Source organism: Ascaphus truei, chromosome 1, assembly GCF_040206685.1.
Source record: "Ascaphus truei isolate aAscTru1 chromosome 1, aAscTru1.hap1, whole genome shotgun sequence".
Lineage (NCBI taxonomy): Eukaryota > Metazoa > Chordata > Amphibia > Anura > Ascaphidae > Ascaphus > Ascaphus truei.
In genome coordinates, this window is record NC_134483.1 from 537,020,488 (window position 1) to 537,047,735 (window position 27,248).

General features: G+C 44.4%; 1 protein-coding gene across 4 annotated transcripts in view; it reads left to right on the forward strand.

Annotated features, from left to right (window-relative positions):
• Positions 1 to 27,248, forward strand: part of SIGLEC1 (sialic acid binding Ig like lectin 1) — a 159,463-nt gene that overhangs the window by 126,257 nt on the left and 5,958 nt on the right. For 3 of the 4 annotated variants that reach the window (XM_075572857.1, XM_075572876.1, XM_075572884.1), the window contains 12 exons: positions 95 to 349; positions 1,115 to 1,411; positions 2,586 to 2,843; positions 4,466 to 4,765; positions 5,769 to 6,023; positions 7,509 to 7,808; positions 8,452 to 8,709; positions 12,674 to 12,973; positions 14,843 to 15,097; positions 23,539 to 23,832; positions 24,146 to 24,397; positions 25,963 to 26,265. In XM_075572857.1, coding sequence (XP_075428972.1) covers positions 95 to 349; positions 1,115 to 1,411; positions 2,586 to 2,843; positions 4,466 to 4,765; positions 5,769 to 6,023; positions 7,509 to 7,808; positions 8,452 to 8,709; positions 12,674 to 12,973; positions 14,843 to 15,097; positions 23,539 to 23,832; positions 24,146 to 24,397; positions 25,963 to 26,265 — 3,327 coding nt within the window. The remainder of the gene's footprint in view (positions 1 to 94; positions 350 to 1,114; positions 1,412 to 2,585; positions 2,844 to 4,465; positions 4,766 to 5,768; positions 6,024 to 7,508; positions 7,809 to 8,451; positions 8,710 to 12,673; positions 12,974 to 14,842; positions 15,098 to 23,538; positions 23,833 to 24,145; positions 24,398 to 25,962; positions 26,266 to 27,248) is intronic. The other variant, XM_075572867.1, reaches the window with a different exon arrangement.

The window sequence follows — 27,248 nt, forward strand, 5'->3', positions numbered from 1 at the left end:
GATTAACCTAAAGGATTAAATATTTTGGTATCTCCCCCCTAGGGTTGTGCCTTAATGCGTGATGTCTTAAGTTTGCTTTACGATTTCTCCATAGCTGCTAGAGTGGTGATAACTCCATTCTCAGAAATAGTAGAGGGGAACGAGGTCACCCTCGCCTGCCTGGCAACACGGAGTTCTCAGCGGGGGACAACCTACACCTGGTTCAAGAATGGCAAATGGCTAAAGGAAGATTCGGAGAACAAGCTCATCTTCCAGCGAGTGTCCAGCCGTGATGCTGGCTCCTATTACTGCAAGACACACAGCCCCGAAGGAAGCAGGAGCTCCACGTCACACCCATTACGGGTTCTTTGTGAGTGGAATAGTTGAAGTTTCGTTTCCCGTATTTCCTAGGACGAGCTGTGAGATGAGTATGATCTCATACTGTCTTTAAATTTAGAACGGACTTCATAGTAAAACTGCAAAGCAGCTGTTTAAGTTAGAGGGAAGACATATCGGAGAGGATGCTGCACTGCATAATGGTGTGGAGTATCTCTGTCACTGGGATGAATTTCGATCTGAGTTTAATAATATAACAATCATAATAATATTAATAGGTATTGCGCATTAATATTAAAGAACTGTAATGATATAAGATGTAGCGTTTCATTACTTTTTAATTTCACAGTCTTTTATTTTCACTTCCTTTTTAAGTAAAATGTATTTGCTTACAAAAACAAAAATACATTTCTGTTCTTTTAGCATTGATATGGGGTAAATAGACCTTTGCCTTCCTGTTTTTAATTCGTAAATCAGGGACAGTGCTACCTATTTTTTTTTAATACTTCATAGAGTGATTTAAAGTTAGAACATCAAATGACAGTTAACCCATTGGGGACATTGTGACTCGTGTACCGCAGGTTTCTCAGCACTTTAGTGTATTAACTTCAGGAATATAGTCTGTACCACTGTTGCAAATTGTGATACATTATAAAGGAAGGACACGTGAGTTAATCATAGATTCATGGGCAACAACATGTGTGAAGAAGGTCCAAAAGAATGCATTGCCACCTGAAAAGATGTCTACTACTGTACAATGCGGTATCACAAACACATTTCCATTTCATTCTCCTTCTAGTTCCACCAAAGGATATCTCAATGACTTCACTTCTGGCAACCCAGGGAGAGAATCTGGGTGTTATCCAATGTACTGTGGACAGTGACCCCCACTCTGAGCTGTTCCTCTACAGGAAAGAGACGCTGGTGGCTTCAAGCGTTATGGTTCTTCCCAACAAGAGGTTCAAAGTTTCACCTTCTACTAATTCCGTAAAACTGGAGATCCAGGATGTTCTGATGGAGGATGAAGGAACATACACATGCTTTGCCAATAACACATATGGTCATGCAACTGGCTCTCTAGAGTTCACCGCAGAGAGTAAGTAGGGGCAAGGCTAACAACATTCTTGAAAAGTTTAGGCTTGGCTATTTTATAACATTCCATGTATGTGACCACGGTGGGCCATTCTGGGCCATATTTGCTAATCAGTCTTCTTCCATATGACACCTTCTGGGGCTGGAATAAACCTTATGGCCCAGAGAAGTCAATAGAATGACAGTTTTTTTTCTAGGGCCTGAAGGTCTCATATGGCTGAAGACCGCTTAGTAACTATAGGCCAGAGAGGGAGTCTGGAGTACATAGAGCATTTTAATGTGTTTGTTAAAACATTATGCACAGAACACCTACTTTTTTTAAAATGCAAAATGACACTTTAATAGGTTTTTAAGGGCCAATATATATACTGCAGATCCTTTGTTTTCTTAATTTAGGATAGTCATTTTTGGACTCCCTTAGTGTATTCACCTTCACCATCCCTGTTGGGAGGCATTTGAATCTTCCCCCATTTCTGTAACAATGTAAAATCTGTACCTGATTAAAAAGAACCCGCTCTTTTAATTGTCTGAATGCATAAATATAGGGGGGAAAAAACCTGTGTAAAACTGTTTTACACCAATGTTTATCCCAGATACCCCTGGGGCAGTACTGTAATAGGGTTGAAGAATTATCATCACCTGCTATCAGACACAGCCCAACTCCTATTTATGGTATTCTATTAATGCTAACCTGCTCTAAGAACAGTCGTGTTTTTAGCTGATCACACAGTGTTGTAGATGTCCATACTAGGGCTTTGGTATTGGCGAGTACTGTAGTCGAGGTGGTTTGGAGGCCTTTCCAAGCTCATTTTGCAGTTCAAAGAAACAGAACTTGAACGATGCTGAAATTTTCAATCCTTCTAACGCCACAGAAATTGTGACGGTGTAACCACATGATTTCTGGTGTAGTGACCAGTTAACATGGTTAAGATCTATTTCATGATGCCAGAATTGGAAGAGGTCCTCCTGTTCCATTCCGAATGTGCCCAGAGCTCTCGGTGGAAGTGATCTGCCCTCGATACAAGTGAACAAGCCAGGACGTTCACCCAAAGTCATAACAGGTTCACTAGTATGGTGGCCCTTGTGACATCCAGTAAGCATCATTATGGATAAAAAAATATATATTTTGAAATTCTTTTAATATGTATGTCACTTTTTCTTTTCTGTTCCGCAAATAGCAGCAAAAATTGTTATCGAACCATCTTCTCAAGTCCACGAGGGAGACCCGGTTAACTTCACCTGCGCTGTGAGCAGCATCTCAAAAGAAGGAATGTATCGATACACCTGGTATAAAAACAGTGCCTTCTACTCTGAGGGACCGCAAGATGTCCTGGCATTTCAACACGTCACCAGTTCTGATTCAGGCTCCTACTATTGCAGAGTTTGGAAGAATGAAAGCAGCAAAAGTTCTTCTTATGTCAGTCTTCATGTCGTATGTAAGTATTGTCTTCTCATGGATCTATGTGTCTTTTTTGCTGGGAGAAAGCAGTGGCAGGGAAACCTTTGCTTCATCCAGGAGGCAACTAACTTTTTCGAAGGTGACCCGTGGTTCATTGTCAATTACTCCAATTCACTAACAGAGGTGTTCTCAACGCCAGTCTTCAAGACTCCCCAACAGGTCAGGTTTTAAGGATATCCCAGCTTCAGCACAGGTGGCTCAATCAGTGGCTCAGTCTTCGACTGCACCACTTGTGCTAAAGCAGGAATATCCATAGAACCTGGCCTGTTGGGGGGTCTTGAGGACTGTAGTTGAGAACCCCTGCACTGAAAAGTTGTGGGGTACATTAATCATTGCCTTAGAAGTGCTGCAAATTAGTTAACATTGTAGTTTTGCCACAGCTGTGATGCGCAGTGACTGTTCTGGTGGCACGTGTGAGGCAGTTCTCCGTAGTCAAGGGACATTTTATATATGTATGTATGTCTTTATTTATATAGCGCCATTACAGCAGTAATACACGTGACATAATCATGTAAATAACAAATAATACAAATAACACATATTGGGAAGAAGGGTTTCAGACATAAAAGTAACATTTAGGAAAAGGAGTCCCTGCCCAGAAGAGCTTACAATCTATAGTCCCAAGAAGGTCGTTTGTCTTCCATAGATTACAATGGAGATTTTCGGGCAAAAACCACCCGAATGGCAGAATTATCCCCTTACTGTAGCTCCTAAAATAGTTGTGTTGCAAATATTCATTATACTGTAAATGGCGTTAAAGCAATGATGATGCAAATGTAAATCACATTATTATAATAGTCATGTTATCGATAATGAATGTATGTAATGTATGTATATCTTTATTTATATATAGTACCATCCGTGTACGTCGCGCTTCACAGCAGTAATACACGTGACACACAGTAACAATATAACACATCTTCAGACACAAAAGTAACACTAGGACAATGTTAAGTTATTATAATAGGTCACGGGTAGCATGGATGACTAGGAGACAATTACATTTATTATAACGTGTTACCTGAAACTTAATGCAAGTTTCAGGCAAGTTTCAATGGATTTTTAAAGAGCTGTTTTGAAGGGAATGTATATTTATTGATAAATATGGTGCTGGTCTTTGTCGGGGTAAACACAGGGAAGATTGTTACTATTTATCCAAATCTCCCAACTGCAAAACCGCTAAAAACAGTGGTAACAAAACAATACAGTACACATGATGTGGCGAAGGAAATAAATGCCAAAGGAAGCGCTGGGATTTGTATTCTCTGACAAATAACTATTGGATGTAATTTGACCTTCATCACTATTGATGTTCTTCAGGACAATGAGTTTACTTACATAACACAACAGTCATAGCAATATTTAATGGGTATTGTATTGTATGTCTTTATTTATATAGCGCCATTAATGTACATAGCGATTCACAGTAGTAATAATAGTAGTATTCACTTGAGAAGTCAATTCATAGTCCTTAATACACCATTGTTAATGGACGTGATACTTTTTGAAACAAACCTCAATGTTTTATTGAAGAAGACAACTGGAGAATTGTTTTGATTGACCACATGGCATGTGATTGTAATTTTTTTTAACCTACAGATGCACCAAGAAACACACAGCTCCGGTCTTTTCTGGATACAGAAGAAGGGAAGTTAGCTTTTATCCACTGCACTGTAGACAGTTACCCTCCAGCCGAGCTGTCCCTCTACAGACAGACTCAACTGGTGGCTTCTACCCAAAATCACAGCACTTTCAACCAGCGTCACAGCGTGTCCTACTCCAGCAATGCATTAAAGCTGGATATTAGGAACGTCATGCAGGAAGACGAAGGGAAATATACCTGTACTTCCACAAATACCATTGGATTGGCATCAGAGTCCATATACTTCAGAGTACAGAGTAAGTGTATACCGTACTTTTTTTTGTCCACAACAGTTAATTTTGATGGTGTAGCATTATACATATTTTATTTATTTATAAAATGTTTACCAGGAAGTAATACATTGATAGTTACCTCTCGTTTTCAAGTATGTCCAGTTTTGGGGTGCACGGTTTCCATCCATTATCCACCCATCCATCCATAATCTTATAAACCATGTGCTTTTAACTCTATATTTCACCTTATAAACACATAGATATACGGTATATTAATTAATGCTGTCTTACATGTACAGGGTACACGTCACACGTGGAGATTGCCGTGCTGCAATATATTTAACACACGTGTTCATGCAGTAATTAAAAGCTAAGCAGGGATGTAGTTTATATGGGAGTATGAGAAGCTCGAGAATAAGAACTGTGCTGACGTCAGAAGACGGTTTTAGGCCACAAGATTGTTACATATCGGTACCCCAAGCAGCTAAAGCAAAAGCGTCAGACAGTGGATTGGATCCCAGGCAAACGAAGGATTATGTGACACTATATATTTATATAAGATATAATCCATCACTGAAATGCCAGTTTGACACACAGCATCTTGTGACTTTCATGAAGGCACTTAAATAAGAACCCATTGTGCCTCTGTGAAAAGCTCTGCTTGCTCCATGTTTATCAGAGGTGTCAACCCCCAAAGGACTGAAATCGCTGAGATTTGAGGGTTTTGGACTACACAGTGGCATTTTAATGGAAAAGTACTGATTTGTTATCAGCGAGACCCAATTGATGCTAAATACTGTACAGCATCAAACAAAGAGACTGACTCCAAATATGGGAAACTCCCATGAAATAAGTGATAGTTGACACATCTGCTGTGTGTCAACATCATTGTTTATTGTATAATATTGAGAAGTCCGTATTCACTAAAATAAACCATATTGATTATTTAGCACAGGGTTTCCACCGCTCTTCTTGATGTATTTCGGACTTTTACATTTTTCAGCCTTCTCCTTTATTTTCATTTTAGCTGCAAGAATTCTGGTTACTCCAGCCACCGAAATATTAGAAGGGGGGACGGTGACTCTCGCCTGTGATGTCACCCGGACACAGCTAGAGGGGACAACTTACACGTGGTATAAAAACAGCAGGTGGCTTCAGGACACTAATGACAACTCCCTGCAATTTGATCAGATAAAGAGCGGTGACACTGGGTATTATCACTGCAAAGCTCAGGACACACAAGGCAGCAGCGTGTCCCCTTCCGTGTCAGTGCATGTGCTGTGTAAGTGGTGTTCTATTAACCAGTGAAATAGATTGGTGTTATGTATCAGTCTGCAGAGCTAATGCAGAGAAAAGCAAGAAATGTATCACGGAAAAGACAATTCCTGGGTGTTGTTATAATGAGCAGGTCTCCTCCTTAAGTGTAGTGACAACACACTGGATGAGGAGGTTTGTGAGGTTTCAAAAGCTGCGTATACTGTAACTTCATCTATGAAGATCTCTGATCTACACTTCTCCAGAACCAATTTGGCAACTAGATCTTTGAGCATCATACATCTGGTGCTACTTTGTGCACAAATTGGGCAGTTGGTTTTCAGGAGAAAAAATATATTTACCCCCTGAAAATAAATATGCATTTCTTCTTCATAATACAGACTGCATAACGATAAGTTCCTTCTCATTAGAGAAAATAATTGCTCTCTACTGGGTCTCTTCACCCACTTTACACCAGAGGAGCTTCCAACACCAGCTTCTCTTCAGTCTGTTTAGCTCTCTACTGGAGTTCAGCTTCTTCCTCCTCATGGTTATTCCAAATATGTTCGCACAGGCTGTTGATGAAAAACAGTGGTATCGTAGTGAATGGCCTCTGAGTATCATGAATGAAAAATGTGTTATTTCATGATTGTTATTTGCTTCTTACATCCCGCTGACATTGATCATAGGATTTTGCAGGCACAATGAGTCGCTCCCCTGTAGCGTTTACATTATCATTTTGGTCTAGAGAAAAAGAAGAAAAAATGCATCTCCTAGTGTGGTATAGTTTAAAAAATGTAATTCCTGGACAGAACAGTAACACACTCAAAAATGTCCGTGAGTTTATGGCAGATTATGAGTAAACTCATGCTCCATGATGTAGGTAGAATGAAGAGGTGTTTGTCCACGATCCTAGATGCTTCGCCGCCGATCCGGGAACCCGGGCAGGCTGTGCCTCCTCACAATGGAGTCCTCCGGCAACCAGCGATGTAGTGTTTTGGTTCCTCGGCACTGCGTTTGACCTGGACATCCGGCGTCGTGACGTGTCATGTAGCAGCATAGCAACGTCCCTACGCGTTTCGTTGTGATGTCACAACTTCCTTAGGGGATAATTTTGGTGCCTGAGACACAGGGAGATTAAGTGATTTACCCAATCTTCCTATGCCTTAGGCACCAACGCTATTTAAAAAAAAGTTATCTGATCATTGTATATTGTTCCACAACTTCTTTACACAAGTTTATTTTTTATGGACAGAGAATTTCACATCAATTCACATACTGTAGTTAAAAGTAAGGAGGAAATAACAAGGAAATAAAATACAAATTTGGTTTTATTATAAGAATTGTTTTTGACTTTGACCAAGAGTCCGTTAGTGAGGCCTAATTTAGTACCTGCAGGTTATGTATCTAATATCTCAGGATGATCGTAAGTAGGGTAGCAGCCGTAAGAGGAATATGTTAACAGATTAATGGTCTACCTAAGCGATATAACCATCTCCTTGAAACATTTCAGATGCTCCTAGAGAACCAATAATTTCTTCCTTTTGGGAGACTCAAGGTGGACAGATTGGAATCATTCAATGCTCAGTGGACAGTGATCCACCATCCAGGTTGGCCCTGTACAGAAAAGACACGTTGGTTGGCTCTAGTGACTCCTCCACAACACCCAACCAGAGAATGACTATATCCTCTGCACAGAACTCATTGAAACTGGAGATCAGAGACGTCATGGTAGAGGATGAAGGGATGTACCTGTGCACCGCCAATAACGCCCATGGGAATTCTACCTCAACGATAAACTACATTGCACAAAGTAAGAGACAACTAAATATGTCCTCTGCTCTTAACCCTTTCAGCACCAAATGACCTGTAACACACTACAAAGTATTGCCGGCTGCTTGGGTGCTGAAAAGGGCGAGCGCAGCCGTTACTATTTGTGTTTGCCGCATCTCCTTACAGGCTGAAAGAGAATTGCTCGACTATATAATTATATTGTACTAATGGCCATATTTAAATTTACTAAGTTGTAAGACCTGGTATTTACTTTACTAAGGCCCTCACCTTGGCAAAGGCCGAAACGTCGGCTCATTAAACACTTTATGATTTGAAGACCATAGTGCCTGTACTTCTCCCTGACGGAAATGTGTCAAGTACCACCTATTCTCTACAATAAATATCATTTAAAGGAGCCCTTGCCAAGCTTGGCATGCTGATTCTGTCTGTCTATACCTATTGGTTCGCACCCCACAGTAATACCAGCATTACAGGGCGTCCCTTACAGTATAGGTTTCTTTACTTGCCGAGAATGTGTTTAAGAATCTGTTCCTTAAGCATACTCGGTATTGCTTTACACTGGAACATTTGTAGCGAAATGTAAGGGCTGGCCCCAATTATGGACTAACAAACGGCATTACATCCATGCCACCCATTCATTATTTATTGTACTGTATTCACAGCTGCCAGAGTTCTGGTCACACCAGCCTCAGTCATTCCGGAAGGAGAGACTGTGAACATGACCTGTGCATTGGATACTGGTGAACCAGACAAGGCAAGCTACAGGTGGTACAAGAATGGAAAGAGGTACCCGGAGGGCGGGACGACCAAGACCCTTCTGTTTGACAATGTATCGAGCAATGATGGAGGATCATATTACTGCACCGCGAACAGCGACGTGGGGGCCAAAAGTTCGTCATCCATCACTTTAAACGTCCTGTGTAAGTCTTGGCTGAAATTTTGAACCAATAACCACCGCATAATGTTCTATGTGTGATTCCAAGACAATTAAGTACTAAACAGCAATATCCATTAGCTCTTCATAATGTTCTTCGGTGTGAAGTTTTACTAACAAGGAATGATAGATGTTCAGTGACCAGTGCAGAAGGTCAGTTGTAGGCTGGAGGTACAGCTGCTAAAGATGTTACCCTATGGCTTGAATGCTGCAGGCATCTCACATCTCCTCGGCAGGAGTCAAGTTGAGCTTAGGGCTGCGCTTATTGCGCCTGGCGACGCGACGTCGCTCCAAAACAAATACATTGACTCCGTCGCAAGCGCTTATTGTAAGCGCGACGGAGCGACGTTGTGACCAAAAATTTGGTAGCCAGGTCTATATGATTTTTTAGAGACGTCGCCACATGTGACTGTCTCTAAACCAATCAGAGACCCCTGCCCGCCCCTTTTCGTGACGTCAGGTCAGGTATTCAGTATTCAGGATATCCCTGCTTCAGCACAGGTGATGCAGTCTTCGACTGAGCAACTGTTTGAGCCACCTGTGCTGAAGCAGGGATATCCTTAAAACCTGACCTGTTGGTGGCCCTTTAGGACTGGATTTGGCGACCCCTGGCCTAACATGTCAGTATTACTTTTAAAGACACAGTCCAAGCGGGTAAATTTACTTGCAAATGCTTTTTTTTTTTTAAGGATTTAAGGATTGACTCAAGGGGTTTCCGGAGCTCAACCCCGTTCTTTTCTGCCCCTGGGACCCCCTGCTTACGGAGATACAGACCTCCCATAAGGGGTGGTCCGCACGGCGGAGTTTAAACGCTTCCGTGCCCTGCGGGCCAACCTGAAGTCGTGACGTCATCAGGATCAGCATCCTATTGGCCCACGTGACACGAGAGCTTTGCCGAGACACCGGCACCCCCTACAGAGGGTCAGGAAGCTGGGGGTCCCCGCAGCTGAAATGAATGGGGTTAGGCTCCGGAGACCCCCCGGGTTCAAACCTATGTTAAAAAATTATCATTTAAAAAGAAAATCAAATGAATCGCTCCTTTCAAAGATAAGGTTACATATAGAACAATATAGGCCCACGGGCCTCTTCAGCTGGCGCCCGGGGAAGGGCCTTGATGCCTCAGACTGTCAGCTGCCCAAGCACCTAGTAGGAAATTAGCAGGAGCTACTGTGTCACTTTTCACACTAAAACTCATGTGTACTGTAAGTAAAGATAATGTAAATAAATATGGTACATAAACAAAAATGCAGACGCGCAAGCTCCATAGCACAGATATTTAACAAAAAGTAACAAATTCAGCGTCTGGACGAAAACACTCAATAATGTAAATGGAACGATAAAAAATATTACGAATGACGAGTCCTGCGGAGTGATGATTAGATGAAATGTCCCACGATATTCAATGGTTCAGACGGGGCCAGGATGAAATATTTCAGCATGAATCCAAATACAGTACAAGCAGGAAATTGAGAATCCGCGCAGAATGATCAACTCCATGGAGATGTTACAGCTAGGAGTATGCCCCCCAATGATAGCTGTAATAGAGTATCCGATGTCTAGGGGGGTCCTGGGGCTGAAAAAACAAGCAAAGAGGATAGAAATGTCTCCAACGGGATATCCGTGTTTCACAGCAACTGTGATCAGCTGGAGACTTTGGAAATGTAGAAGGAGCCCTCTGCGGAGCGTCTCAGAGGAAAGGCAAATTGCAACCAGTAGAGTATACTGTATATGAAACCAGCGTGAGCCATGTGGTATATGGCAGGAGTGTCCAAACTGGGGGCGCGAGATTTTACAGGGGGGGCGCGCCGGTTGTAGAGGCACCGCGCTCTCCACTAAGGCATTTAAATTAAATGCTGGGGGACCGCGCGAGGCCTCTGTAACTTCTCCTTCCTTAGTTTCGGCAGTGCGGCGCCATGGTAACCCGGTGTCAAATTACGCCGCGGAGTGGGGGGGCACATGACGTTGCGTTGGTATGGCAACGTGACATCACATGACCCCGTGGCGTCATTTGACACCGGAAACCGAGCAGGGGGGCGCGTGAGCAGGGGAGGAGATCAGGCAGGAGGGCGCAGGGGGAAAACTTTGCGCATCCCTGTTATATGGTACAGATGTTATACTGTACATGATGGCAGAATGTCAAAATATAATATTTTCATGTTTTTAAAGGTGTCCAAAATTATAGTATAATAAGCGCGTGGTCTTCTACGCCTAAATGTATTCTGATCCGCTCCTTTGGAAAAATGATTGAAAATTGTCTACCCCCCCTACCCCAGTAATACTTAAAATAAATATAATTTCCAAAAATAATACTATTCCACCCAGCTTTTCTGGCACTTACAATAGTACATGGGGGACAATGGGCTATATTCAGTAAGTAAGCTAAACGGTAAAGCCGGTTCAGTGTAATGAACTGTAATATACTTTAGGACCAATTTAGTAGGTATCCCAACACCTCTGTTGTTGTGACATCCTTTGAATGGACCAATCAAATCCTCTATTGAAATATTGATATATTTGTAGTGCCGGTGGTAAGAATACCCATGTATTGTGCATATTACTTTGCCATTCTAGGTGCATTAACATATTTAGAATATGTATTTGCCATTAAATTATAGTTAAGGAACGTCAACCCCACCCACTGGAATGTTAATGAGCCAAGAGGATACAAAGATCTTTTTGTTCACAGTTACAGCAGATTCAATCTCAACCACCCCAGTGTACATCTGCGTTGCCCCAAAGGCAGACAGCCTTTGGCGCAGCCGAAGGGCAGCCAAAGGGTGTGAGCCATTTGCTGCAGTTCGCTGGTGTTCAGTGATGTTAAAGCTGCTCTATTTCAATCTGAAACTCATAAGCCCTTAAAACCCTTTTACACAGTTTTCCAACTCTATCTGTGCATGAAATGTCTGTGAATTGACTGTATAACCCTGTTCTTTTAATGTAACCATGTATTTTTTTATAACTCTGTGCCCAGGACATACTTGAAAACGAGAGGTAACTCTCAATGTATCACACCCTGGTAACACATTTTTATAAATAAAAAAATAAATAAGGAGAATGTTAAATGATAATCATTGCCCTCATTGCCCTTTGTCAATAACCCCCTCATAATGCATTATGAATGTGAACATGTATTTTAGGTACCCCTATTTAATACAGGCATACCCCGCTTTAAGTACACTCACTTTAAGTACACTCGCGAGTAAGTACATATCGCCCAATAGGCAAACGCCAGATCACGCATGCGCCTGTCACCACATCCTGAACAGCAATACCGGCTCCCTACCTGTACCGAAGCTGTGCGAAAGCAAGGAGACTATAGAGCCTGTTACACATGTGCTATTTACATCAGTTATGCACGTATATAATGAATGCAGTACAGTACATGCATCGATAAGAGGGAAAAGGTTGTGCTTCACTTTAAGTACATTTTCGCTTTACATACATGCTCCGGTCCCATTGCGTACGTTAATGCGGGGTATGCCTGTATGCTGGAAAGCCATGCTCTCTTGCTTGGGAAGGTCTAAGTATCTTTCAAATGAATGGAGCCTAAATATGACTGAGCATAGGGAAGACTGCTTTGTGGATATGAGATAGTTGACTGCACAGCATATTGAATCAGGCGTGATGTGTCGAGGTATTTTTCTCCAATTTTTGCATCGGTGCCACATGGAGCAGTAGAAAGAAAGGACCCACCTATTATTAGCATCGTATCAAGTCAAGTGACTTGGACGTGTCACTTTCCATTTCTCTGCATCAAAAACAATCTGGTAGATCTGAGTCAGCGTATACCTTTCTGGCTGCAAGATCAGCATCCAGCGTGATAATCTTACATTGGATACGTAGACACAACAATAGCAATGACAAAATACAGTATGGATGTGCGTCAGCCACCCTTCAGGAATTTACATACACAACATCCATCCTTTTAATATTTTCCTTGTGCTTTGCAGACGCACCGAGAAATGCATGGATTAAATCGTTTTTGGAGACCCGAGATGGAAAAGTAGCTATTATACTGTGCTCTGTTAACAGTAATCCGCCATCAGAATTGACTCTGTATAAAGAAGGCGAGCTTCTTGCTTCTTCAGCTGCCGGTGGGGTGGCCGACCAGAGATTGCATCCATCCTTTTCCCCAGACACGTTGAGACTGGAGATCACAAATGTCAGGCTGAGCGATGAAGGAAGATACATCTTCCAAGCAAAGAATGTCCATGGAACAACCACAGTGTCTGTGAACTTCACTGTGGAGGGTAGGTAGAAAACTGCTACCTACAGCTACAGGTGGCTCAATCAGTCCAAGACTGAGTCACTGATTTACCCACCTGTGCTGAAGCTGGGATATCCTTAAAACCTCATCTGTTGGGGGTGGGGGAGTCTTGAGGATTGGAGTTGAGAACTCCTGACAACCCAGTTTGTTCTTATCAGAGAGACAGAGATAAAGGGGGTGTTGTGGAGGTGGGTTCTGCCTGTGCAAGCACTTAACACACAGTGACATCAGACAATAGAGAGTAACCCGAGGAAATAAAACCCCTCCAAAGTCTGAACTCCCTATGTTTACAAACTAACAAATTAAAAAAAAAGAAAATACATCCAAATGTCAATTTTGGGTAAAAAAAAAAAAGAAAAGGCATTGCCAAGATGTAACCTCTAAAATATGTCACTGCTACTTGGTCCGAGGAGGTGCTGAGCATTTAAACCCAGCATATTCTTCTCGCTGCTGGAGAATATCCGATCATGTAAATATAGCTTCATTACCAGGGCTGCCATGATGGGTTTGGCAGTCACATGCATCAGCAAAATCTTCCTCCTCCTTTAACAAATAAACATGAGGCTTGAAACGAAGAAAAAGAAGTCGATTTACTAAAGTCTCCAAACAATGAGAGGAGCGGAGGCTGTACAGAAATGACAAGAATAAAAATGACATAGAGTAGTAGCGTAATAGCACTACTGAAAAAGAAGATGAGTCTTATAATGTCCTACTCACACTTTGGACTTTTTATAATGGCATTTCCAAAACTGTGGCAATTATAAATGATGTGGTTATCCGGTGTGCACTAGCTCTCACTGGATCGCGTGCGTCCGCGTCCTCTGTGCGCTCCCACATCCGGTGATGTCACTTCCATTTCGGGTCTGATGGTCCAACGGGGGGGGGGGCGCTCTCTGGTGCTCTACGCATTTCGCTAGATTAGCTTCATTGGGAGTGTGTAGAGTTAGAGTTGGAGCCTACCGGCGATTGCCCAAGAAGCAAGAGAGCACCAGAGAGCGACCTCCCCCCGTAAGACCGTCAGACTCAAAACTGGAAGTGACGTCACTGGATGGCGGAGCGCACAGAGGAGGACGCAGGCGCGCTCGATGCAGTGAGAGCTGGTGCGCATCGGATACCCACATCGTTTACCATTGCCACAGTTTTGAAAATGCCATTATAAAAGGTCCAAAGTGTGAGTAGGACCTTATAAGACTTAATTTATTTTTCATCTGTGCTATTACGTTACTACTCTATGTCGTTTTTACTCTTGTCGTTTCTGTACAGCCTCCGCTCCCCTCATTGTTTGGAGATATATGTTTGGATTAAACTTGCAAAACAGTCTAAAGAAGGGTTGAGTAGAGGCGTATATTTGGATTTATTGTGCACTAATCACTGTTACCATATTCTAATCGCTGTGCCTTATTTTTCACTGGAGAGTGTTAGAGCGCCACTGTGTGTTTATTCTTTATATATTTACTAAAGTCTACCTGGGTCAAAACCAATGCAGATAATAGACCATATTTATCTAAACAAGGGGATGGTATGGGATTTTTCTTTGGCTCCAATTCAATATGCTCTGAAATTGCATCCCCATCCTGGAAAAGAGTTCAGCCCCATTCAAATAAATGGGATAAAAAAAACTTCCCCAGCACAGGGAGCAGCTTATATTGAATACAGACCTTTGGCTCAGCTGATCGAACAGTAATGGGTTAATAGTATCATTGTTTCATTTTTCCTCTCTGCCATGCTGTCCAGAAACGTGCTGCCTGTGGAGTTCCAGCATGAGTGCCTCTGAAATATACTCTTTAAAGCCCCTTGTAAATGAAAGTCACTGGATATCATCATATATATATGGCTTATGGTTTCTCTCTAGGTGCCCGTGTATTGATAAGCCCCTCCACAGACCTGCGGGAAGGTGATTCCGTCTCCTTGACTTGTGATGTCCTGGCCAGCACTCCGTCAGTGACCGGTTATACCTGGTACAAGAACAGCAGATGGTTCCAGGAAGGATCTCTGGCTTCCCTTGTGTTTGAAAGAGTTAGCAGCAACGATGCTGGTTCTTATTCCTGCACAGCCCATAGTAAGGAGGGCACCAGGAACTCCCCAGCTGCCACCTTACGTGTACTATGTAAGTATGAATGTGGCTTAGAAATGAGAAGGGACAATGCAGGCAGAACCATAGTGTCACAATTCCAAGCAACACAGACAATATTGCACTTGCAAGGTAATAATGTACTGTATCAGGGGCTCATCAACTTTAGCAGCAGTGTAAAGGCTATGGAGGCTCATACATGCTTCTCTTCTAAGTGTAGAGTTAGGTCCCGAAGCTGCCTCGATGATATCACTCATAGCAGGCACGTGAATGGAGGGAATATCATTCCTTGCTGAGTACTGATTGTAGCCATCTCATCCCTACTCGTTTCGTGGAGAATCACCTTCTTCAGAGCTTTATTTATCTTAGTCTGTAAATTTGCAATTAGTCTATTATATTTCCATAACTATAAGCATTACCTATTATTGAATAGATAGTGCTGCAGGATGGCCAGGGGGAGGGTCAGTAAGATGCCAAACAGTGGATTAGACTGTAACGGCAGTGGTTTATTCTGTACACTAACAACTAAATCATAGGCACACTGTTCCTTTAAGTAAAAACCAAACCATAAAATAAAACCCTACTCCCATTAGGAGACTTATTAACCACTATGGCCCTTTCTACCTGGCTGTCCAGCTAATCCAGTTACCATCCCCAAAACATTCAACAATCTCAGTGAACAATATAAACGTCCTCATCTGTTAATCTCAGTGAACAATATAAAAGTCCTTATCTGTTAGATGGGGAACTATGTCCCATGTGAGTCCGGGCAATCCCTCTTGTCACATAAGAGCTCCGCTTGCTCCTTAGGTCTGAAACGCCAGTTCCTTGGACCAGGGCTATGCTCATGGCAAATCAGTTTCCTGGTGTGATTCCCAGGTGGTGCCAAGACCCTGCGTCTCTGCAGGACTAAGGGCCAGACCAACCAGTATCCTCCTGGTTGGGGAGAAGTCTCTCTCTCCCCTGGCTGGGGAAAATCAATCTCAATGTCTCTGGCAGCTTTCTGCCTTTTAAATCTCCTGTTCATTCAGGAGTGCTGACTTAATTGGCTGCACCGGAAGCTAGTCTCTCCAGCAGGAATTTAACTGCCTGTATGCTGGAAAGCACACATACTTCACTACTCCAGCATACAATACAGAGATAGTAACTCCGTCACATTAGATTGGATTAATCAGACCAGTAGAACCTATAAAATGATTGGATGCCTCATACACGGAATCCCTAGGAATGATGAGGATTCAGTAAAACTGATACATTGTTGCTTCAAGGAATCCTATGCGTAATACACCCTCTTAAAAGGGGTGGGTTGCTGTAGGCGATCCATGCAGAGGTAACGACAGGAGACTTGCATTTGGAAATGTAAAGGTAGGTTTTTATTCAGCCAAAATTCAGCAACACAAAATGCAGCTTTTCCTCAGCCAAAGTTCAGCAACAAAAGATACAGCTTCAAAAAGTTTACATACTGTACAGTATATACTATAGCCCAGGAAACACTTCAGGCCTAGTGTCCCTCTACAGGCCAAGAACAGGCAACTTTGAGCTGTATGCTGCCTTTTAAATGTAAGCAGCTCAGATGAGCTTGTTAATCCTCCTGCCTTTTCCAGGCAGGAATTATCTCCTCTCTGGCCAACACCCAACAGCTCTAGTTGTAGGTAACACTTACACTATTTACATTTACAACTGTTGCAGTTGCATTTACCCAGTAATCTTAATACTATATATACCAGGGCCCCCCTGGGTCCCCTTACCTCCGTGGGGCACGTGGGTGCCAGCGGCAGAGGGCGCACAGCAGGGGAGGTGCGGAGGGGGAGAGCTGTGGTCAAGAAGGTGACAGAGTTGCTGGAGGCTCCCGGAGGCTCCCGGCGGCTCCGGTGGCAGGGCACCGTCATATTGGGTGTGCGCGCGCATGCACAGAGGTTCGCGCATGCACAAAGAGATTGCGGCGGCCATTACACATGCGCGCATGCGCAGTACAGTGCAAGTGCGGCCAATATCGATATAGCTCCGCATGGGGAACTACAATACCCAGCAATCCCATGGGGAAGAGATCAGGTGCTGCAGAGCAGCCAATCGGACGGTCAGATTGCCCTGCAGGCAAGTAGATACATTTTGCGCACTGAGACACCCCAGTCAGTCGAGCTGGGACAGGAATAGGGTAGGTTGTGTGTGCAGGGCATCTGTGGCCCCTGCGCTAGGCCAAAGACCCCCCTAGGACCCAGCTAGGCCCCGACTCCCCTCAACTTGTAACCATGTATTATTTGTCATATTAACTATGCCCAGGACATACTTGAAAATGAGAGGTAACTCTCAATGTATTACTTCCTGGTAAAACATTTTATAAATAAATAAACTTGTTGTTGCTGCAGGGACAGGCCCATAGATAGGGACACTGCCTTGTAGTACCAGTGTGAGGGACACAGACAGGACGCAGCTCCACCTTGGCATCATGTGGTCTGGGACCAGATCACCCTCTACAGATAAGAGACATTCTTCATGGTGGCACCGTCCATGCAGGACACCACCCAACGTAGAGGCGGAGGCTACGCCGACTTCGCTGGGTCAGTGGATCCGCATTACCTTTCCGCCATACCCGGGTGTAGGAGCACCTGGGCAGGTACTACAAGTGCATCTATATACAACATCAGTTACTGTGGGCAGCGCTGTCTCACACATTTGGGTGGGTTGATACTTGTGGACACCAGGGTAGTTGGGTGCCCCGAGGGAACTTCAGTACGTTGGGGGTATAACCCATCAGGTGGGGACATTGGTTGGAGGACATTGTGGGGTTACGGCCCTGTGGGCCTAGTTGGGGTAATCATGGTGTTATTGTAATTAGTTTTATGCATACAGTAAACTGTTATTTTATTCAATGTGTGTATTATTGTATTGGGTCCTGTCACAGGGTTATCCAACTTAGTTGGATCCCATGCAGGTGGAGGCGCTGTTACCAGACGGATCATACACACCCCAGGCTCCAAGCAGTAGTGGCTCAGCCCTCCTGTGAGCCACAGGGAATGCACCACACACATCTTAGCCACCATATCTCCCAGGGGACGGGGGAAAGTGCGCTGGAGGCGCTGCTGAGATCTCTGACCTGGGGTGCCCTTCTCAGCAGTCAAATTATCAAACCTAGTTAACACCATGGTCGTGGCTTCTCCACAACAGGTCCATGAGTGGGCCATAGAGTATCGCGTACCCCCGCGCCAATTGGTCGCAGTTGGAGGAGTCCCCATCCTTTCGTCTATAACTACCGTCTGCGACCACGCGAGAAACACCCCGGGTCTGGCCAGTGCCAGGATCCTGGGATGCAAACTCAATGCTGATTTCTGCTATAATACCATATTACTGGTCACCGACACGAGATATGATTGGAAGATGCCCCTCAGGCCCTAAACCAATCTGAGGTCCGGCCCAAGGTTTACCCACTAATATAAAACACAAAAAAGGGCGCAGAAGGGAATACAAAGGAAAAAAGCTAAATTAGTGATAATGCAAAATAATTTAATAATGACACAAAACATATGACACATAAAAATAGAAAAAGCAGAAGGATCACAAGATCAGTAATTCCTCTTCTCAAAAGCACTCATCAACATGGGGGGAAAACCCCATACAGACACACCAAAAAACCTCCCCACTGTTAGTCACTCCAAAAGAAAGAGACCTTTCTATACGTAGACCTTTCTACTGTATATCTAGACCTTTCTATACCTCCTTATCTTAGGAGGTAAATATCACACCCCCTGAAGAAGCGCCATTTGGGTGTGAAACACGTTGAGGTCATCACGCAGCGACGCAGGATCGTGGCGACGATACCAGGAAGTTGCTGTTCCCAACTGCACGAGGATTCCATCATATACCTCCTAAGATAAGCTTGCTTTTTCCATCCTATGCAGCTAAGGCCGTGTGTTATTGTTTAGCCATATCTGTGCTACTGAGCAGCTTTTGTCTTGTCCATATCTGCCAGCCGCAGTCTGACTCCCAGCAAGCAGAATTATCCAGTCCATAAGTTGGAATTCCTCGATCTCAAGTGGGCTTTCGTGGACAAACTCCATGATTACCTGTATGGCGTCACCTTTGAGGTGAGAACGGATAACAATCCGTTAACATACATTCTAACGTCCGCCAAACTAAACGCCACCGGCCGCAGATGGTTGGCAGCCCGCTCCAATTACCGGTTTACACTGAAATATAAACCCGGGCCCCTGAACATTGGAGCTCATGCTCTATCCAGAAGACAGGGACTGGGTACCCCCCTGGACGATAACCTCTGGGGGTAGATCTCTGGACCAGGGATGCAAGCTATGTGCTCAACAGCGGTTATTGTGCAGGATAGAGTAGCCTTCTCTGAACTGAGGGTTGCGAATTCCTTGGGATGCCAATCCAAGGCCATTCCTGCCACCTACTGTGACCCAGCAGGGATGAACATCACCCCGGACAAGATCATCGCGTGGAAGGATCTGGTACAATATCAAATACGGGATCCCGTGGCTGGCATTATCCGTCAGGCCATCCAGCAAAACAAGTCTGCCATTATAAAACGTGCCCCCAGCGACATGGTCGCAATACTCACAAAAATGTGAGAAGTGGATAAATTTGAAATCGATGATAATCTACTCTATCGGGTGGTGCAGTACCACAACCACCCGGATAGACAGCAACTGGTTCTGCCCAGGAACCTAAAACATATGGTCCTGAGATCATTGCACGACGAACATCGTCATCTCGGCGTAGAGAAGACCTTTGGGTTGGTACGAGACCGGTTCTTCTGGCCATGGATGCGAGACTCAGTCAAACGACACTGCCGCCGGTGCTCACGGTGACTCCTGTGCAAGACGCTTCCTACCAGATCTGCGCCAATGGCTCACCTGAAGAGCTCGGGTCCCATGGACCTGCTGTGTATGGATTTCCTATGCATTGAAACAGACACTCGAGGCATCTGTAGCGTGTTGGTTATCATGGAACATTACACATGCTACGCGCAAGCCTTTTCCCACCAAAGACCAGAAGGCCATCACGGTGGCGAAGATCCAGTGGGAAAGATACTTTGTGCACTATGGTCTACCCAACCACCCTTTAGACCAGGGCCGGAACTTTGAGAGAAAAACGTGTGGAGCAAGCATGTGTAAACACTGGTACATGCATATAATTGTACCCACCATGAGTCCACAGGATTCTCCCCATACTTCCTCATGTTCGGGCGAGAAGCCAGGCTGCCTGTGGAAGTGCATCTGAGGGTGTAAACAGACGGGATACACAACGCGACGTACTTCCGGTAAGTACAACTGCTCCAGGAAAACTTGCAACAGGCTTATCAGCTAGCCAAAAAGTCTTCTTCCCAGCTGAACGCCAACAATAAAAGGCGTTATGACCATAAGGTCAGAGATCGGAAGATTCGTCCTGGAGACGCTGTGCTCCTCTGTAACCTCAGAATCCCCGGGAAGCATAAATTGGCCAACTGTTGGCGAGACGGAGTGTTCGAAGTTGAGTCACAGATGTTGGGCTTCCCAGTCTTACGCATAAAAGACATGGATGGCCGAGTAAGGGTCTGGCACCAGAATCATATCCTACCTATTCCACAGGTGGTGGAGGACGAGCCAGAGATACCGGCTACACCACTGGATGGTGAGCCAGAACAATTGGAAGACAATGAGGACACAATAAACAAGACCACGAGAATCCTATGGACAGTGAAGCAACAGTCAACGAAACAGCAGAGGATCTTATGGAGGGACTCTCTCAAAGGGCACCTAGGAATCAAGGGGCACCTCCCGAAGGAGCTACGGGTAAAGGGCCCAGACGACAAACGCCTACTTCGATGGCTCCAATGAGCCAACCTCTGGATCGTAGAAGGCCCTACTTAATACCCCAAAGAGACTTTTCAAAGACCCCCCAAAGGGAGAGGCTGAGCCTGAGTTCTATGTACATTACTCCCCAGAGGGAGTGGAAGAAGGGCTTCGCAGAAGCCAGCGTGCTAGGTACCCTCCAAACCGGATAACCTACGACACAATTGGGGCAGCCCACTTTGAGGCTCAGCAGTGGTCTCGTAGTAAAATAAAGTCTGTCATTGTGATGTTCACAGAAATGTACAACCTAATGTAAAGCCAATTAATGTGATAAGTTATACATACGAGACTGCATTTTTATTATATAACTCTTTGAATGATTGTATGTGTTACACTGTCCCAAGCGGGGGCATTGGGGTTTTCACCAGGAGGAGAGTATAGCAGGGCCCCCCTCCCCCAGGTCTCCTTACCTCCGTGGGGCGCGTGGGTGCCAGTGGCAGAGCACGTGCAACCAGCGAGGTGCGGAGGGGGAGAGCTGCAGTCGGGAAGGCGACAGAGTCGCCGGTGGTTCCGGTGGCTCCCGTGGTAGGGCACCGCCATGTTGGTTGTGCGTGCGCATGTGCAAAGAGATTGCGGCGGCCATTACACATGCGCAGTACAGCGAGTGGGCGGCCAATACCGATATAGCTCTTCATGGGGAACTACAATACCAAGCAGTCCCAGGGGGCAGAGATCAGGTGTCGCAGAGCAGTCAATAGGGCAGTCAAATTGCCCTGCAGGCAAGTAGATACATTTTGCGTTCCGAGACACCCCAGTCAGTCGGAGCTGGGACAGGAACAGGGTAGGTTGTGTGTGCAGGGCGTCTGTGGCCCCTGCACTAGGCCAGAGACACCCCAAAGCCCCAGCTAGGCCCTGAATCCCCTCAGCTTATGGTTGCTGCAGGGACAGGCCCATAGATAGGGACACTGCCCTGTAGTACCAGTGTGTGCACCCTAGCATCAGGTGGTATGGGACCAGATCACCCCCTACAGATAAGAGACATTCTTCATGGTGGCACCGTCCGCGCAGGACACCACCCAACAAAAAGGCGGAGGCTACACCAACTTCAGTGGATCAGTGGATCTGCATTACCTTTCCGCCATACCCGGGTGTAGGAGCACCTGCGCAGGTACTACAAGTGCACTAATTATGCATCATCAGTTCCTGTGGCCGGCAGCGCTGTCTCACACATTTGGGTGGGTTACTTGTGGGCACCAGGGTAGTTGGGTAGTTGGGTAGTTGGGTGCCCAAGGGAACTTCAGTACGTTGGGGGAATAACCCATCAGGTGGGGACACTGGTTGGAGGACATTGTGGGGTTACGGCCCTGCGAGGCCTAATTGGAGTGGTCGTGGTGTTATTGTTATCAGTTTTATGCATACAGTAAACTGTTATTTTATTCAGTGTGTGTATTATTGTATTGGGTCCTGTCACAGGGTTATCCAACATAGTAGGATCCCGTGCAGGTGGAGGCGCTGTCACCAGACGGATCATACACACTCCAGGCTCCCAGCAGCAGAGGCTCGGCCCTCCTGTGAGCCACAGGTAATGCACCACACACATCGTAGCCGCCCTATCACCCAGGGGGTCGGGGAAAGTGCTCTACATGTATAAATTACAGTCTACAAAATGGTCTATGTATTAAAGCAGAAGAGGCAAAAATAACCAGTAGTGGCAGGTGGATTCTTTTCTTGACAGTAATGTGTTTGGTGCATTGTTTGCTCCAGAATTGTGCCACATTTTGTATTGAAACACAGCGATCTAAACATGTAACCCAGAGTGCCCCAAGTATAAAACATCTAAATATCTGCAGGGGTAACACCAGGAGACAACAAAATAGCTCAATTTGTGAGGGTCCAACAGGAGGCATCGCTAGTGTCAGGAGAAGGTCTGTGATGTTTGCACATTGGATCATTCTCTTACGGATGAAACTCAGAACCAGTTCATAACGACAGACAGCAAGTAATACTCCTTAGGTAAAGACAAAATATACAGCACCTCTAACTGTGCAAAGACCGCTCTTCAGCTCTCGGAACGGAAGTACCCGTGTAAGATAAATGCCTTGTTATGGTTTGGGGCTTTATTTTTACCCTTACATTTAGTGACTGGCCATTTTAAACCAAGACCCTGCACGACCATTAGATATAGGTTTGATCTGGGTATAGATTTTGATTGTTGTATTATTATTATTATTATTATTAGAAATTGAAATACAAAAATGGAGTTAGCGCACCAGAAATTATACCAAAATAGTAATGCTTGGAGAAACAGAGGAGAACGAATACAATGTTACGGAACAAAAAGCCGTTTTCAGCACGTATTAATCACATATATTACTGGATTATGATGTGCGACCCACTGAAACAGTTATTAAAATACTTCCTTTTTTATTTCTTTTGGCCTGTTTTTGATTGAGGTTTCACATGATGGGGGAGGTTTAGGCGATTCCCTCCCTTTGGGTGCGCAGTATAACACTACGTATATGGTAAAATTAATATATTAGAAATAAAATGTGTCCACAAAGTGTGGGAAATAAGGGCATTGAGAGTGACTACTTTCTTTTCATTGGTTGTGTATTTATACCTTTCGTGATGAACTGGTTCCTTATCCCATGCACAGTAACACTGAGTTTATGTTTTCTTCTGCTTTTAAAGACCCCCCTAGAAACCTGTCATTGAGCTCATTCTTGGAAACACAGGAGAGGCGCCTGGGAGTAATAATGTGCAGTGTGGATAGTGAGCCGCCCTCAGCTCTATCCCTGCACAGAGGAGGGGAAGTGGTGACTTTGTCCAGTCCGCGTGACTCGGGAAACCAGCGGCTAAAGCTTACCCGTAACTCCCTGAGAATGGAGATCTACGACCTTACAGAAGAGGACCAAGGAACCTATGTATGTCGGGCTAACAGTTCCTTGGGCACTGCAGAAACATCCATATACTTCTCTGTAGAAAGTGAGTATGATTCTAGTTATTAATTAATGATTTATTCATTTTTAAATATATATTAAACCATTAACTGACTGAGGTATCTGCAATTCATTGCTCTTCAATTAACCACATTGCTGCCAATTGGGACTACAAAGAGTAGATTTTCTCCACTATGCATTGCAGGCCCAACTGACAGCAACAGGTTTACTGTAAGATTTATCTAAGGTGGGCCAAGTGGCTCTTATCTGCCATTAATTTCTATGATTCCCTTGCAGAATAAAGCATGTTTGTTACATAGTATCACAATATATTTAATAGCGCCATTCCTTTTTCTTAGCTGCGAGAGTCATGGTTGTACCATCGGCGGAGTTGCATGAGGGTGCGTCTGTGACACTTACCTGTGAAATTCCAAAGATAGCACACGGAACAAATTACACCTGGTACAAGAATAACAAATGGCTGAAAGAAGGTCCTGAGGTCTCTCTGATGCTACCTAGCGTATCAAGCGCTGATGGTGGCTCTTACCACTGCCTGGCGAAACACGGGAGTGGGAGCAGCATCTCGCCGCTGGTTGGAATAAACGTACTCTGTAAGATTTCAATTGTATTTTTCTCAGACAAATGCACTTGGTTTAAATCTGAGGATCGGCTTAAGTCACTTTCACTTCGGGGCACATTATTATTGGAACTGTGAGCCATTTTCTGGATTGTACTTAGATTTTTTCATGAAGGTAATATTGATGGAAGTCCCAAAAATATTGTGGCAAAACATAATTTATGACCCAAAACACCACTGCCCCGTTCATATATTTCACTTCATCACAAATATCATCCACGATTCATTTTCATGATCTCATTTGTCTTTTCATTGATAGTCGCCCACACAAAGCATTGAATGGCGACACAGTGAGGTTCCATTTGGCATCTAAAGTGTTCATGATAATTAATGTCATCTATCATTTCTATCTTGCTTATTACGAGGAATGTACAGTATCACAATCACTCCATTGACACTGTGCTGTGTGCCACTGAAAAACTATTCTGTTCTTAAAGATTTAAAAAAAATAATTTAGCATAAAATTGAAGCAGGGGCTCTCCAGAGCTAAACCCCATTAATTTCAGCTCCAGGGATCCTCTGCTTTCTGAGATGCATACCATCAAGGGGGGTGCCGGTAGCTGCTCTACTCGGTTAGCGGGGTTCACGTAATGGCAGAGTCTCAAAGCTCCTGAGCCCCGCGGGCCAATAGGAAGCCGTGACATAATCAGGTTTAGGTTTCTATTGGCCCGCGTGACGCGGGATATTTACGTTTTGCTGAGATACCAGAGCCCCCTTTGTAGGTCTGTATCTCAGGAAGCAGGGGTGTTCTGCAGACCTCAAATTATTAGGGTTTAGCTCCGGAGACCCAGTTTAATACATTTGAGTTTCTTTTCAAAAACATGAAGTGAAGTGATGACAAGTGATGCAGAAGTAAAGACACGGCATTAAGCAATGTGCATCGATAACTCCTTCCAAATCCCGATGCTTCATGTTACCAGTTCCCATATCGCTCTCCAGTACAGGACATTTGTTGAGGTTGGAGTCAGAGAAGGGTCCCCCCTTTTGTAGTATACGGATTACTGGACCCTATGTAATAAAGACTTGTGGAAGGTACATGGATATCTGATACACATACTGTCCTTACAAACACCAGACTGACAGGAACTGGAGGTTATGTCGAAAAATAAAAAAAATAAACATGATATAACAGAGGTTCAACAGGATGTGCGCGTCATTACAAGCAAAAACACTATAATGGCACTTTTCAGATCGTTGGTATGACCTCACTTCGGTCACGATTTGAGCCACTATTTGATAAACTGTGACATTGTCTTCTTCTTACTTGGGAACATTTGAGATCAAGGCGGGCGTGACAAGAAGCTTGTGTAATAGTTTAACGGATCCTGTGACCTGTGGACGTGGGTGGATGGAGTGTGCCCATGTTTTTATATATTGTTTCAGCACAAAACATGTTCGATGTGTATTTCTACAGATACAGTATCACTTGTCAGTGAGCAGACCTCGCGTAATAAACACTAACATACAGTATTGTAGTGATAACAGACAGTGTATTGCAGAATAAAGTCAAAGGCTAATACTGTTTTCTGAAATGTGTAGATGCTCCAAGGAACCTGCTGATGACTTCATTCCTGGAAACACACGGACGGGAGCAGGGAATCATTCTCTGCAGTGCTGACAGTGTCCCAATGTCTACCATTGGCCTGTATAGGGGAGATGTTCTTGTGGCCAGTACATCCCAAGTCCAGGCTGACCAGGGTCAGAGGTTCTGGGCATCTTCCTCTTATAACTACTTGAGACTGGAGATCAGAGATATTACAGCTGATGATTCTGGAAGCTATGTCTGCACTGCCAACAACACATTAGGCATTGCAACATCATCCATGGTCTTTAATGTAAAGGGTAAGTATGCAGCCAAGATACCAATATATTTACTTTGCTTGTACGATTTATTGTATGTTCCTTTCACACAAAAAAACACTTGTGGTTCCTCAGCAGCTACGAAAACATGAACTGAGCAGCAGAAAGTTGGGGGCTGTACAGATTTATCCAATTTTAATTTACATTGTTTAGCACCTGGGTTTTTAAAGAATTTTCAGTGGAGTCTGTGATAGAGGTTCGACTTAACTTCACCTGGGAGCCTACGAGCCATCACCCATTACCTCCCTAAACGAATCACCCTAGGAACACCAGGTAGCAAAGATTGGAGGTCAATTTGGGCAGCAGCTGTATTGATAAACAACAATTTGTTTAAACCAAAGGGAGAAAGAAACTTCCCCCCCACCCTGCCAGCGTGTTCTTAAGCAGAAATACGGCCCCATATCGCCCCAGAGCACCCAAAGACAACTAAGGGCAAGCCACCAGTACCTACTGCCCAGCAGATACGGCTTCCCTTCTCACTTTAGACCCAGTTCAAGGTCAAACATTAATCGTCGCAGAGTATTACCACCCAAGCATTCTCCAAAGCTTCCGCCACAAACAGGGCTATTTTAGACCTTAAATTAGCCCTGTTGCCTGCATCACCATCACAGCTTCCTGCATAACCCACATTGCTGCTTTAACATACCATGGCAAATACGGTACCAGACAGATTAGCACCATCAGACATTAAAGGCCACCCTTCTCCTTGAAAAACAAAATGACCAGCATCCCAGTTGTCCCCAACTGGATACGCTAATTTAAATCTCTGTTAAACATCAATCTGGCAACACCTGAATGCCTTAGCAGCATGGTACCCCACAACAGTAGCATCCCATTATCACTGACAACATGACTTCCATCCTATACCATAGAATATCCTATACCAGAGCTCCAGCCTAGGAGCACTGAGACCAGAGTCCAAGACCTGTCAGGGACATCGCTGACATGTAGATTCTGCCAAACTC